The sequence below is a fragment of the Cetorhinus maximus genome, chromosome 15, assembly GCF_964194155.1.
Source record: "Cetorhinus maximus chromosome 15, sCetMax3.hap1.1, whole genome shotgun sequence".
In the NCBI taxonomy this organism is placed as follows: Eukaryota; Metazoa; Chordata; class Chondrichthyes; order Lamniformes; family Cetorhinidae; genus Cetorhinus; species Cetorhinus maximus.
The window spans coordinates 71,072,243-71,088,267 of record NC_135893.1 but is presented as its reverse complement, the minus strand read 5'-3'; the positions used below and the strand labels follow the sequence as shown (position 1 = coordinate 71,088,267).

General features: G+C 40.2%; 1 protein-coding gene across 1 annotated transcript in view; it reads left to right on the top strand.

Moving 5' to 3' along the window:
- LOC144690295 (importin subunit alpha-5-like) overlaps nucleotides 1-11,139 on the top strand; it is a 29,262-nt gene extending 18,123 nt beyond the window's left edge. The window contains exons 7-10 of the mRNA XM_078557650.1: nucleotides 5,949-6,182; nucleotides 7,329-7,511; nucleotides 9,641-9,790; nucleotides 11,050-11,139. Coding sequence (XP_078413776.1) covers nucleotides 5,949-6,182; nucleotides 7,329-7,511; nucleotides 9,641-9,790; nucleotides 11,050-11,139 — 657 coding nt within the window. The remainder of the gene's footprint in view (nucleotides 1-5,948; nucleotides 6,183-7,328; nucleotides 7,512-9,640; nucleotides 9,791-11,049) is intronic.
- Nucleotides 11,140-16,025: the final 4,886 nt, after the last annotated feature.

Sequence of the window (16,025 nt, the reverse complement as noted above, 5' to 3'; positions counted from 1 at the left end):
TGACTACAGTAAGCCAGATAGGACATGTACTGTTGCATTTCAAAACCCAAACACCCCCTTTTCCTAATGAACAACAGACAAATTTGCATGCATGATGTGTAACTGAGCTACCCACAATACACTTACTGTTCTCAGGCGTTAACTGTCTGTTCTACTAGTCAGTCTCTACACCTGCATTGCATTCATTATGCAGGTCTCTTAATGATATGCATGCACGTTGTCATTGGCTGCTCGTCTGAGCAATGTTCTTGTCTGGAGAGTGTCGTTTTGCCCATGGCACTTGTTGTCGTGGTAGCTGTTCTGTTCCATTGCTATTGAGGACCTGTGGACCTCTGGGATTGATGGTAGTTCTGAACTCAGTAGAGCTGGTGAGATCCCTTCTCCCTGACTGTTCTGGTGAAGAACAGCTTTCGTTGTGCCAGTATATTTGGTTGTTCACTTCCACTGCATACAATCGAGGTGACCATTTCTCTATGTATGTCCCAAGTTTTCATGAGCTGACTCCTGTTTAGAGCATTGAAGGTTTGTACCCTGACTGGCTCTCCAATGCTCAGCTCTGGCAATGGTTTGGCAGTCTTCTCAAAATGAAATTTGCCTTTCTGCTGTTTCACTGTGGTGTTTTTTTTTTCTCGCACCTGTTACTACTTCTGGTTTCAGTAGCTTTTTTGCTATTGGAAGAGTAGTTTGTGTGCAGTGTGACATCAGTCTTTGGCCCGGACTACTTTCCGTGCCTTCAGTCAGTGTTCCTCCACTCGGATTGTCTCGACTTAATCCCTTTATCCTTGCTAGGTTTTCTTGATTTCTTGATTCCTTTAGTGATTTTCAGTGCTGTCTCAGCCTTTACATTTTATTGGGGATAGTGTGGAGATGATGTATAGTGTTGAATTTCCTAATCCTTTGTGAAATGGCTGAATTCTTCACTTGTGAACTGAGGGCCATTGCCACTCATCACCATGTCTGGAATGCCATAATGACTGAAGTTTGCTTTCAAGCATTCTTTCTCCTGTCATTGTTGAATTCAGCTGGTCTAAGTAGTCAGAATAGCAGTCAACAGTGATAAGACAATCAGTTCCTGCTAGAGTGAAGAGGTTTACTCCCAGCTTCATCCATGGTCTGTCTGAGATGTTGTGTCATCAACACCCCCCTCAAGCTTGTTTAGCTTTGTATTTGTTACAAGCACTGCATTGGCCTATGTGGTCTTTAATGTCATTGCTCATGTTTGGCCAGTAGAGCTCTTCATGCCTTCCTCAAACTCAGTTTGATTCCTTTATAGCTTGCATAGATGCGCTTCAGCATCTCCTCTCAGCTTCTTAAGGTATGATGACTCTTTCCTTTTGTACAAGATGCCACCTTGGGCTGTCAATTCATCTCTATGCCCTATATGCTCTTGTGACCACAGGTGTGTCATGGATGCTCTTGAGCTATCCTCTCATCACTACTACTTGTAGCACTTGGAAAGTTGCATCTTGTTGGGTAGTTTGCTCGATTTGTGTAAGGTGCTTGCCTGTCAGATTCAATGTCCCTGATGGGATGATGACTTCCAGAGCATGTCGAGCTGCTGCTGCACATTGAATCTGGAAGATTTTACATTCTGTTGGAGCATCTTCAATTTTCTTCATGGGGAGTGCTGCTCTTGACAGCAAGTCTGCAATGTACATCTGTTTCCCTTGCTTGTATGTCACATCCATATGATATCTCTAAACAAAGTGTAAAGCGAATATCATTTTTTCCTAATATTGTGGGATATCGAAGTGTGTGTGTGTGTGTGTGTGTGTGTGTGTGTGTGCGCCTGTGTGCAATTTAATTAAACTGAAGACAGTCAGACTGCAAGGTTTAATTCAAGGGGATTAGGTGTAAAAACAGGCATTTTGAAATGGACGAGCTAAGACCAGTAAATAGATTAGAACTAACATTTGCATTTGTAGATAAGTTGAGAGGTTGTTTGTATTTCAAAGGGGAATTAGAAGGTGACAAGAAATATGTTTGCATCTTGCAGGAGTTCATAGGTAAACAAGTAATGGGGATATCATTTTTATTGATCTAAAAGCAAAGACAAGATGGAAACATGAATGTTCTTGTATTTGGAAGAGGTTGAATTTCAATGAGGTTTTAAAACAATGGATTTAAAGATCAAAGGGGGAGAATATTTAACAAAAGATTGAAAGCTGCATGAGTAGCAAAGTGAGATCTTGGAAGGTGGGCTATGTGAAGACAGACTTGTGAAAAGCAGCCTCTTGCCACCCCCAGAGAATTGCTTGCTTGTTCCAGAATGCAAGGTGTTGCTAAAAGCCTTGGATTTCCATTGTTGAGTGAGAGTAAGAGAGGAGCTGTGAAATCCCTCTTATGCAACAGTGGGTTCCTTGTGTTAACATTACTGGATGTTTTACAGATTAAGAATCTATTTGGACTGTTGCCTGGAAAAGAATGTTTATTTGAGAGCCTAGCTAGGTAGAAATCTTATGGGAAATGTTAAGACTGAATTTAACTGTTTAATCTCGTGTGTTTTAAGTTTTCTTTTCTTTGTTAATGTTTTAATTTAATATTTAAAATCTCCAAGTGGTAGTGGAATCTTCTCATAATAAAAATATAAGTTGCAAATAATTGTGATAGCTTGGCCAAGTTTCCCTTTGGGATTTGGTCAGCCTGACAATTACCACCTGTCATATCATAACACAAGTAACATTCTTTGCAGATGCTTTGGAGCAGATTGGGGTTTAAGAAAAATGCTTTGAAGTGGCTTGTGGTCAGACTGCACTGTTTGTCTCTCCCACAGCAGATATTGTTGAAAATACTCACAAGCAGGCACTCTTTATTGATCTGATCATAGTGTTGTTCAGTTTGCGTTAGTGCCCTGGAAGAAAATGTGACTGTCCTTGTTGCAGAATTGCTCTAAGACCTGTCTCGCTGGCATCACACTGCAAGGTGACCTCAGCATTGACGTCATAGTACTTCAGCACTGGTGTTGTCATCACTAATTGTTTGATTTTAGTGAAGAATGCTGCTTGTTCTGTGCTCCAATACCACTGCACCTCTGGCAGTGAGCTTGTGTAATGGTTCACACTCTGACAACAAATTGGGCAAAGATTTTGCTAAATAGTTCACTAATCCAACAAATCATTGCACTGCTTTCACTGAATCGCTGCTACAGCCCTCACTGTCAGGATCCGGGCAAGGACCTTTTGCTGTTCGTACATGACCAATGTACTTCAGGCATCTTCAATTGCAATTTTCTTTTTCTTCAGGTTCATCTGGCAAGTGCTCTCTATATTCATATTCAATTCCGATCATGGTTAGCTATAGCTTCTTCCATTGTGTCTCCACATCCATAAATTAGGTCAGTCATTCACTATGGCTTTCACCCTGGGAAGGTCACTGACCATCTCATACTGTCTGTATTGATACTCTTCTGGAGCCATGGAAATGCCAAACGGCATGCACAACCATCTAGCTCCTGAATATCATCCAGAATGTAGTTAGAAAGCTGCTGCTTTCATCCAGCTTCACTTGTCAGTAACCACCCTTTGCATCTAGGCTAGTAAAGTTCTTCTTTGCCTTGGCAAGTTGTGGTAAAATTCCTTTGATGGTTGGCATGGGGTAGTGAGGTCTCTTTAGTGCTTTATTTAGATCCTTTTGAATCTAAGCATACTCTCTGCTTTCCCAGTTGTTTTACTGCTACCATGCTGCTAATCCAGTCTGTGGGAGTTGTTGCTTTCTTGATTATTCCTTCTTCTTTTCCAGCTCTTCTATCTTGTCTTTTAATCTTGGCTTGAGGGAAGCTGGAACTCTTCCCAGTAGATACTGAATTAGTCTTACATTCTCATCTACTTCTAGATAGTTTCCTGGTAGACACCCAACCCTTTAAATGCATCTTTGACTACCAAATAGATCCTAGAGGAGTACAATGGTTGTGTGCTGAGAAACGTTGTGAATGTTGGCACATTTAAGGTTACCAGTCCAAGTTTTAGACTTGTTTCAGCTGAGATGAGTGGCTGTTACATCCCATCTATGATCTGGAACTCTAGATCTTCCTCCTTGCCATTGCATTGGGCTCTCAGGCTAATTTGTCTTCTCGGTATGCATATCATGCCTTCATGTAGCCGCAACCTTACTTTCAATCACCACATTGAGCCACTTTGCACAGGTCTGTGAAGGTCATGATGTTGCATGACTCGTCAATGTCCATCTGACCCTTGTTCATTTGATTGCTGCAGAAGGAGAGTAACATTCTCAAACCATTTATCACCTATAGACTTGACGGAACAAACCTGTTGTATGGTGTATAGTGCTTCACCAGACTCTTGCTGATATCTCTCCAGTGGCCACCTGTATGGGCTTGTTTGACTAGAAAGGTGCAAAACCCTTGTGTGCAAAATGATTTGGCTTCTTGCAGTTAAAACACTCTTGTCCCCACCCTAGGCAATCCTCCTTTTCCTTTGTATTATGTCCTCTGCAGTATCTGCATCCTGTCCTTTTTGTCTGCAACTGTTCTGCAGTAATGTAATGTGTCTCAGCATGTCTACTCTGTCATACATGTGCTCTAACTGACAATTTTTACCAAGCTCCACATTTCGACACATGGCCATTACTTTCCTGGGTATAAGTTTCATAAACTCTTCCAGTAGACTTGCTTTCTCCTGAGGGGTCTCGAATACCTAAGACAATTCAGTCGTTAATCAGATTATTTAGTTGTCCAAATTCATATGATTCTGCAAGCTGCAGTAACACAATCACATACTGATCTATAGGTTCCTCTTCATCTTCAGCTCTAGTGCTGAATATGTAGCATTCATAAGTTACATTCACTCAGGTGTTCAAAGCACGTATTCAAGGCTTTCAAAATCTGCCATTTTGTTTTCTTTGTTTATCGGTTAGATTTAGGGTGGAATACAATTTGTAGCAGTCCCTCCCCAGCAGTGTTATTAATGTGACTACTCATATCGGCTCTTGCTTGGTTAATTTAAATCTGTTGAAAGCTTCTGGTTTTGCCATTGCAAGTGGAAAATCTGCCAGTTGTCACATATTACCTTTCATTTCTACTGGAACAGGGATGGGAAAGCATGCAACCATGTTCACCTACCCAGTATTTTCCCAGAAGGGAAAAACAGGGAAATAAGAGTACTGGTCTGAACTTTTTTTTCCCCTTCTGGGTTACTTGCAGCCTTGGTTTGAGTTTGCTTTTCCTTGTCCATTTTTAGCAGATTTGAACATTGTGTGCCTTTCTGAGCTGTGGTTTCTCTGCAGCATTTTCAGGGTTTCAAAACTCTATTTTATCTCCACTTCTGACACCATATTTCAAGTTCAAAGACTGCAGTGCTTTCTCAGTGTCTGTCTTTATTGAACTGATGTAAAATATAGCTTGCAGAGAGCTTCCCTTATGGCAAAGGTCACATTACTACAGCAAGACAGATAGGACATGTAGTACTGTTACATTTCAAAACCCAGATGAAATTGGTGCATTAGTGTACTGAATACAGGGAAGTTGTGAGCAATTGAAGGTTTGGAATACAGCTTTAAGCTACACTTGACTCCACTTCAGATTAATTCCTGGCTCTATAAAGTGAATAGCTTTTGAACAGCAATGTTGTTCGCCTGGCAGCAGGGCTGGGAGAGTAGAAAAGGGGTGGATACAGTAGCCATGCCAGTCCTGCACCCTGGTTGAAGGTTGGCTTCCACTCTCTTTATTTTTCCTCTTTCCTAACTGTAGCAGAAACTTCCTTTTGTTACGTCCTCACAAATTAATTTGGTTTCGCAATCAATTTTGGCTTTTCTGTGTGGCTCAGTACCACACTTTTTGCTGGGGGCTCCATCTTATAAAGCATCTCCACAAATCAAGACATCCAATGATCTGAACAATTTTTCTGCATTGACTTACAACCAGTGAATAATTGCAATAGCGAACGATTTAATGTGAAACCTTATTTTTGTATAGCCTTTTTTTTTCTTTTTAGACTCCTGCCCTCCGTGCTGTTGGAAACATTGTGACCGGAACTGATAACCACACAGAGGCTGCACTTGAAGCAGGAGTTCTTGCCATTCTACCGAAGCTTTTGAAACATCACAAGACCTGTATACAGAAGGAGGCTGCTTGGACCATTTCCAATATTGCTGCTGGACCTACAATGCAGATTCAACAGTTGATTACTTGTGGAGTTATAGCTCCCCTTATTGAACTTCTGGAAAGAGTAAGTACTTAATCCCTCGAATAATAGCAGGCTCAACATTCAAGCTATTAAGTTTGGACAAACTTTTATAAATAATACTACCTGTGTACGTGAACTTCAGTGGATTTATACTGAACCTAGAAGTACGTCTTCAGAGGGGGGTAACCTTTTGTCATGTTTGTCCAGGAAATCATTCCTGTTTGATGGCGTGCATTGTAGTTTTGGGCGAGGTAGTAGAAACATTTGTGTGGATAAGTGGAATGTCAGCAGTCAAGAATCCTGACAAGCTCTTGGGAATTTATTAATCATTTTTTTATTCAGTCTCAGGATGTAGGAATTGCTGGCAAGACCAGCATTTATTGTCATACATTAGTTCGCCCTGAAGGAGGTGATGAGCTGCTGAAGGTGGTGGTATTACTTCCATAGTGTTCTTGGGTAGGAAGTCAAGGATTTTAACCCAGTAACAATGGAAGAATGGCAATATTAATCCAAGTCAGGATGGTGTGTGACCTTGGAGGTGGTGATCCCATATCCTTCTAAATATTAAGATGTTGTGGTTTTAAGAGATGCTGTCAAAAGCCTTGGTAAATTGCTGCAGTGCATCTTGTAGATGATGATACACACTGCAAGCAGGTGCACCAGTGCTGAAAGAAGTGAATATTTGAACTAGTGGATGGGGTGTCAGTCAAGGGGGCTGGCTTTTCTCCTGAAGTTAGAGGGAACATTGACGCCCCCCCGCCCCACCCACCCAGGATGATGGTGGTGCTGGTGGTGGTGGATTCAAAGGGAGGTGGTTTGATGTTCTCTCACTGGAGATGATTATTACTTGGAAATTGTGGGGCACAAATATTTCTTTGTCACTTATCTGTCCAGGATTTGCTGCATGTGGGCATAGACTGCTTCATTGTGTGAGGTGGTGAGAGAATGGAACTATTATTTTCTAGGTGACTGCTTATTTTAATTAAAGCTATCTACACAGTGGATCATTTTCTCTAGTGCTTTTTAAAGCTATGACCACCTTAATTTGAGACTGATCTTAATTGAAGAAATTACAGGGCTATGCTGGGTATTACTAGATTTAATTACATGAGGAACCTCTGCAAGATTTGGATCTGTTTTTAATTACCAACATTTTGATCATGGGGCAATGTTTGTCTTATCTTCCAGGGTGAATTTAAAGTACAAAAAGAAGCTGTCTGGGCTGTGACTAATTACACAAATGGTGGGACAGTTGACCAGGTTGTTCACTTGGTGCATTGTGGGGTGCTGGAACCTCTCCTTAACCTACTAAGTAACAAAGATGCCAAAATTCTTCTTGTGATCCTGGAATCCTTGTCCAACATCTTCCTAGTAAGTTGGCTGAAACTTTTTAAACAAGCCATTTAAAGCAAAAGTGGGGCCCATTAGGAGATCTTATGAAGGCAGAGGTACTAAATGATACTTTGCCCCTCTACATTTAGGGAAGAGAATTCTGTGAATGTCTAAGTGAAAAAAGAAGGCAGTAGTGATATTGGTATGTACTTCATGGCGGCAGCATTCAAAGTAGATACATCACCTCCACCAGGTGAGGAGCATCCTAGGTTGCTGAAAGAAGCAAGGATGATAATAGCTGATGCTTTGGCCACAATTTTCCAATCCTCCATGGATAAGGTACAAGTGCTAGAGGACTGAATGATTGCAGAGGTGACATTCCATTCTGAAAAGGGGAGAGGGATGAAGCCAGCAACTGCAGGCCCGTCAATCTACTGTCAATTATGAGGAGATTTTTGGAGACAATAGAGGAAAAATTAATTGACATTTGGAACAATAAGGGTTGTTAAATGAAAGTCAGAATTTGTTTGAGGCAAATTGTGTTTGACTAAGTGAGAGGGTTGATTAAGGTAGTATAGTTGATATTGAGTATACTTTGAGAAAATACCACAGGTTTGTTCACAAAACTGAATTAATGCGATTAAAGGGGCAGTGGCAGTGTGGATACAAAAATGGCTGAGGGACAAAGAGAATAGTGGTGTATTGGGTGGAGTTGATGAAAGGGCAGGGTTTCTCCAGAAAAAATGAACACCAACCTTTTTGACGAGCTTTTTTTTGTAGTGGCAATTGACCCTCAGCACCAACAAAAAAAAGCAAGGACTTAAAAGGGCCTTGCAGTTGTCAGAAATCTGCCAAGCTTCATGGGAGCCATTGCTGCATTAGAGTTCACAATTCCATGACCCACAGTATGGGAAGCCTTGATCCAGAATGCATTGCCTGAAAGACTGGTGGAAGTGGATTCGATGGCAACTTTCAAGATCTACTTATGATTATAGAGTGCCTTTTTAACAGAGAAACATCCCAGGGTGCTTCAAAGGAAAATTATCGAACAAAATTCGACACAGCCATATATTAGCGAGGGCCACAAAGGCTTCAGAGGCAAGTTTAACAATTGTCTTTAAAAAAAAAGTTACAGGTGATAAATGTTTGAAGAGGAACTGCAGAGAAGAAATGAGAAGATCTGAGGCATGGGATCAATAGGTTAGCTCTTTCAAAGAGGCAGTGCAAGTGCAATTGACCAAAATGGCCTCCTGTGCTGCATCGTTGCATGATTGTGATTCTCTGATTTACCGCATTGCTCTCATGCAGAAGCACAGCTTTGAATGTGTTATATAGGGCTTGCATTTTAGCTTAAGCCTTGAGTCAACAATAGAAATGCTAAAAAGATAGATTAAACAAACTAGGGTTGTATTCCCTGGAATTAAGAATGTTGCTGGATGTTTTGATCAAAGCTTAAGATATTGAGGGAAAACTATTTGTTAGTTGGGGTTTAGGACTGGGGGCCATAGACAAAAATGAGAACCAGCTCTTTCAGGAATGTAGTAAAGAAACATTTCTTCACACCAAAGATGGTAAAAGTTTGGGATTTTTTTTCAATGGTGCTAAACTAATTGTTAATACCGTTGATCGATTTTGCTCAGGTTTGAAATTAAGTGATATTGGGCAAAGGCAAGTAGATAGAGTTGGATCACAGAGTCTTCCTACTTATTGAATGGTGGGAAAAGGCTTGAGGGGCTAAATGGCCTTCTCTGGTTCCTAAAGTGTCTCCTATTTGGCTGACAGCCAAGTCTACTAATTTGGGATTGATTGAGCAGGGAAAAGATATGTAAAACGATGCACTCTTGCATTCTTTCCAAACCAGCTTTTAATTTTGACTCCTCTTGACTGACGTAGCCGCACTACAGACTAGCTTACATATGTCATTTTTAAGAAAAGGAGTCACTGGCAGATCGAACACTCGCGCATACCAAGTCTTACAATGTACTTTTTGTTGCTGACTGTGTCTTAGCAAGTTTGAATTCTGACTATTGTTCTTTAAAGTTGGTTGTGAATCAGTCCAAAGGGAATCCGATGATTCTAACATAAAAATTCATTGTAAGCAGCAACTTTCCACTTGCCTTGAAAGATGTGAGTTAATGCTATCCTTGCTTTCATTCTTTTCATGAAAGGCTGGAGAACAGTTGGGTGAGACGGATAACCTATGTCTATTAATAGAGGAACTTAATGGCCTCGAGAAAATTGAGGCTCTTCAATTCCATCCAAATACCACGGTGTACAAAACAGCATTAAAGATTATTGAGAAGTACTTCCTTGATGAGGTAGGCACAAAAAAGTAACCTGGCTGAATATTCTAGCAGCAAACTTGTTACATGCTTGCACGCGTGCACACCGGAAAAATAAGTACTCGGGTAGACAAAAGGTGAAGACATTTGGTCTTTCCCATAGTAGGATTCCTGCTGCTAAAGTCATTAGAAAATCGATACTTGAATTTGTCTTTTTCTAGATACTTTCGATTATAGTAAAGTCTCTTGCCTTTCCCAACTTCCTTAATTGTTCGTGTATTCGCTTACCCGCGCTTTGTATTTATATTTGTGAATCATTTAAAGGTTTAACCATTGTTTATATGAATTAATTCAAAGGTCATGGATTTTTTAAGCATACTGTACGAAAAGATGATTTGTAATGTGTGCATATCGCTGGTCAACTTGTGATGTACCAAATCTTGCTGCTGGTTTTATTTCTTAAATTGAGGTAGTTTCATGAATATATTTTATACGGTACCGCATTGCCCATTGTGCAATGTTCGCTTATCCGCGTTTTCTTTCTGCGAAGAGAAGTCTCTGGAAGCGGATTCCTTCCATTAGTCCTGGCGTTGGGTATTTAATTGTCCTTTTTCTTAAAAAAAAAAGCACCTTTCCAATAGGGGTGATAAGTGGTACCTGGAATGGTTGCAGCTTGAAGCGCAGCCCGAACAGAGATTAACCTGAAAATGTCCCGAATCTTAGTCTAGAGCTGCAATAACGGCTCTGCTCAATTTTGAAATGTTCATCGATTTCGTCTGCCAGTTTTGAAGTGATTCATTTTTTTCTTAAATGAGGATTGCCTCTTTTGAAAAATTTTCAATACATGTCTTGCATTGCTCAGAGACACCACCACCCCTCCGTCTGTCATATATAGGAACCACAGTACAGTATCTGTACAAACCAATGCTGCCCTCACATTGCTGGAACCTATCTAATTGACTCCCATTGAAAATCGTGTTCATCATTCACAATTTTGCCATTGAGGTTACAATGTAACCCCATGAATGGAGGGACTTTACTGTCACTTGTACAGCTCATTGAGTATCTCTCTTTTTAGTGAGGAAAAATAGTTCTTCATTACCAGGATTTTTGTAAGTGAATGTCAATTTTGTTCTAAATGAACATTTAGAGGTGAGTGGCCCTTTCTACTTTGAAGTGGGCCAGCTTCTCCAACCATTGTGGTTAGACCATGGTTGTGATGATAGAGATAGAGGAAGTAGTGAAAGGGAATGTACACCAATACATTTTAAATCTGAAGCACATTCTCTTTCTAGGAGGAGGAAATTCCAAACATGCAGCCTGAAGTGACAAATGGAGTACTTTCATTTGAAGTGCATACTACTGAAGATAAATTTAGCTTTTGAAAAAATGTGAAGAAAAATTGTTAAATTATTGCACAAACAAGGATAAGTTTATCATCAATGTTTAACTCTGTTCCAAGTATTTTCAGAAATAAACAGCTTTTTGCAAAACTTTCTTTTGTTTACAGGCTTGTCATTTTGGAAAAAGCTAACAAATCCCAAGTTACTATCAAAGGGAAATTGCTGGAATCTATTATTGAGGTTTGGGCAGGTTACCTGGAAAATCTCAAAGCAATCAAGCAGAGTCCACATAGTTTTGTGAAAGGGAAATCAGGTTTGACTAATTTATTGGAGTTCTTTGAGGAAGTAACAAGCGATGTGGATAAAGGGGGACTTGTGGATGTGCTGTACTTGGATTTCCAGAAAGCATTTGACAAAGTGCATCAAGGGTTACTACACAGAATGAACTCATGGTGTAGGGGGGAACCTATTAACATGAATAGAGGATTGGTTAGTTAACAGGACGCAGAGGGATAAACAGGTATTTTTCAGGTTGGCAGGATATGATGAGTGGAGTGCCACAGAGATCAGTATTGTGGCCTCAACTATTTACAATTTATATCAATGTCTTGGATGAACGGACTGGTGGTATGGTTGCTAAATTTGCTGATGACACAAAGATAGGTAGGAAAATAAGTTGTGAAGAAGACATAACCTATCCATGTCCCTTTGCAGACTCCTTAAGTGAGTGGGGAAAAAATTGGCAGGTGGGATGGACAATAAATGCTGGCCTAGCCAGCGATGCCCATATCCAATGAACGAAGGAAAAAAAACACAAACACAGAAGTTGGATACAGATAAAAGTTATGTGGTTTTACAGATTACAGTTATCTCAGACCCTGGTTTACAATCTCCAGTCTCCTGCAATGCAGGTCTGTAGTTTCTTGGATGGTTTTAATGCTTTAAAGTTGAAAGGAGGGTCTTGTAAAGCACAGCAGGTTGAGGTTTATTGCAGCCTAATTTCTAGAGGTTGGTTTGCAGGTCAACTTTAACTAGAACAGATTACATACTCTGGCTGCCTGATGTCTTGCAGCTTGTTTCCAAGTCTGATTTAATGGAATTGCCTGTAAACCGCTCCTAGCTGATCTTTTTAAACAGACAAAGACAACATGGTTGCCTTCATGTGGTTTTTCCCAAGTTTAAAGTATTTTTCCAAATAAGGTGGGGTATTCATTTTGATTACACCTCCCGTGTTGTGGGTTAACACCTCTTGAGGGTTTGAGACAATCATCATGATACAATGGGAAGGTGATGGGGACCAATCACTTCCATCTGCCACTACTTGAGTTTCGATCTTTCTTTCCCTTTTCAGTATGAAACATGAAGACAGACAGTCTGGAAATTCCATAGCCCTTTTTTGTTTGGTCCATTCTTAAACAAAGCTGTGTGAATTCCCCAGATGACTGTGGAACAAATTTTGGTTTGTTCTGGATAGAGGTCAAAAACATTCTGAAACTTGAAATAGACTCCTTTTTTGTGGCATGTGTTTATTCTGCAACTTGGCCATCCTTTAAGTATCCCATTGATCTATAGCCCCAATATAACAATATTTCTCCACTGTATCACAGCTGGCTCAGTCCTCTTTCTAAAGTCTCCCAAATTCCAGTCTAGTTCCATTTGTTTTTGAGAACTTTTCACTTTTCATTTGGACATTTGAATGTTATCATATTGTATTATTCTCCAAAGGTATACACCCACAATTGAATCATTAACCTGACTCATTCCATTATTTATAATTAGGCTTAGCAATGCCTCTCTCTTGGTATGCCTATGGAAAAACTGGTTGTGGAAGGTGCCCTGTAACTATTTTAGGAGTTTCATTTCTTTTCCTTCATTTATGTCCTTTCTATCCCAATCAATGAGTGAGAAATTGAAATATCCTGGAACAACCATTTGGATATTTCTGCTCTCTTCCTGAATCCTTTTCGTGTTCAAGAGACCTCTCTACAGAATGTGTTCCCTCCTCCTCCCAATATTGTCATTCCTCTTTCTTACCTCTTTGGTTCCCTCCTAAAGAGATAGCAACTCAATTTTGTTTAACATACATTCCATGTCCAACCAAGTCAGTGCTATGAGATCTACACCTGTAATATAATTTGTCATTGAGCATTGTGATACACACACGTTTTATCTTTATTTTCTTCATATTTAACACCACTTCTTTTCCTTTTATTTGTGTTTTGTCCAAGTTGATACCTTGTTCCTTTTTCAGTTTTTCTACCTAATAACTGGTCAATTTGATTTTTGTCCATATGTTTCAGTGTCCACCAAGGAAATGGTAAACCTTGTCTGTTAATTGTTCTTGGTTACTTGACTGATCCTATATCATCATAGGTTGTGTCTTGTCTTGAATGAGCAAGTTGAACATCACAATGCATTGCTTTTAAGTTGAAAACTTAATTGAATTTAAAGAAAAAAAAAAGCTGAGCAGGCAAATATGTCAACTCCAGTGGACAAGATAAGATTATAGCTCTTAAAGAAAGAAAATGTTGCATTTATATAGCACTTTTCATGACTTCATGACCTCCAAAGCACATTACAGACAATGTAATTCTTTTGAAATGTAGTCACTGTTGCCAATTTGTACACAGCAAGGTCCCACAAACTGACCAGACCATCTGTTTTTAGTGATATTTGCTGGATAAATATTAGCTAAGAGACTAGAAAGAACTCCCCTGATTTCCTTTGAAATAGTACCTTGGGATCTCTTACATCCCCACTTGAGGGCCTTGGTTTAGCATCTCAACCAAAAGATGGCACCTCTGACAGTGTCGCAGTCCCTCAGCACTGCACTGGAGCGAAAGTTAGTAACCTTGTGCTTTGCAAATAACTTTCAAATGAAATGTGTATTTTCTCTTTGAATTTCTTATCACTATGGGCACTTATAATAATCTAACTTTCTTGGAAATGTCAACTTTTTTTCTCTTTCAGGAGTTTCAAACTGCTTCCTGTGTTGAATGAAGATCCAATTGGTGCTTTGATTTAAACAGAACAGCCCTTTTCTCTTTCAGTTCCTGAAAACAAAAAAAAAGAATTCTTGGACTTTTGAATCTCTAGCACAAGGGCTAAAAAGCAACTATCAGCAAAATTGCACAGCATTCATCAAGTTTTAATTGTTCACCTCTGGCATGTAGCTGAATCATGTGAAATTGTATGGGGAGAATCTTGGTACAAGAATTTGATGAGGATCGCTCACTCTGTAACTCTATAGAGTCACTGTTTATTATGAAGGGATTTTCTTGAGAGGTTGAGTAGGTTGAGCCTGTACTCATTGGAGTTTAGAAGAATGAGAGGCGCCCTTATTGCAACATATAAGATTCTTAGGGGGCTTGACAGGGTAGATGCTGAGAGGTTGTTTCCCATAGTGGGAGAGTCTAGGACCAGAGGGCACAATCTGAGTAAGGGGTCACCCATTTAAGACAGATGAGGAGGAATTTCTTCTGAGGGTACTGAATCTGTGGAATTCTTTACCGCAGAGGACTGTAGAGGCTGGGTCATTAAGAATATTCAAGGCTGAGATGGACAGATTTTTAATCAGTAAGGGAATCCAGGGTTATGGGGAAAAGGCAGGAAAGTGAAATTGAGGTTTATCAGATCAGCCATGATCTCATTGAATGGTGGAGCAGACTCGATGGCCCGAATGACCTATTTCTGCTCCTATGTCTTAGGGTCTTATGCTGTTGAGTTTTAAATGGCTTATGTAATTAAAACATCTACTAAACCAAAAATAGAACAGCTTGCATTATATCGGCACCTTCCACGTAGGAATTGTCTTAAGACACTTCACAGATGTGCAAGGAAAACAGAAGCTGAAAAGAGATTCCGAATGATGTGCAAAATCTTGGTCCAAGAAATAGGTTTTATAGAATTGGGCTTTGAGAGAAGTAGAGATTCTTTGGTTGGAGTTTCACAGAGCTAGCTAAAATGCACAATGCATCATGTTTAAAGGTTTAAATCAAGATGCCACATGAATTTGTATTGAGCACTTTTGTAAGTGTACATGTGTCAGACTAACAGCTGTTGAAGTTTCAGTTGTGTCTTGTGTTGGGAAAGATCTTTCAAATAAACTTTTTTTCTTGCAGCTGGCCCTGGAAAACTTAATAAATCATATTTCATAAATCATGTGTCTACTGCATTCGTTGCTCCCAATGCGGTTTCCTCTACATTGGAGAGACCAAACGCAGACTGGGTGACCGCTTTGCAGAACACCTTCGGACTGTCCGCAGGCATTACCCAGATCTCCCTGTCGCTTGCCATTTCAACACTCCACCCTGCTCTCATGCCCACATGTCCGTCCTTGGCCTGCTGCATTGTTCCAGTGAAGCTCAACGCAAACTGGAGGAACAGCAACTCATCTTCTGACTAGGCACTTTACAGCCTTCCAGACTGAATACTGAGTTCAACAACTTTAGATCATGAACTCTCTCCTCCATCCCCACCCCCTTTCCGATTTTCCCTCTTCTTGTTTTTTCCAATAATTTATATAGATTTTTCTTTTCCCACCTATTTCCATTATTTTCAAATGTATTTCCATCCATTGTTTTATCTCTACCTTTTAGCCATTTTTGATTCCTTCACCCCACCCCCACCCCCACCCCCACTAGGGCTATCTGTACCTTGCTTGTCCTGCTTTCTACCCTTAATTAGCACATTCCTTTAGATATCACCACCTTCAACACCTTTGTCCTTTTGTCTGTGACATCTTTTGGTTATCTCCACCTATCACTGGCCCTCTATCCAGCTCTTCTTGTCCCACCCACCCCCCTTAAACCAGCTTATATTTCACCCCTTTTCTATTTTTCCTTCGTTCTTTTGAAGAGTCATGCAGACTCGAAACGTTAACTGTGCTCCTCCCCAGATGCTGCCAGACCTGCTGAGTTTTTCCAGGT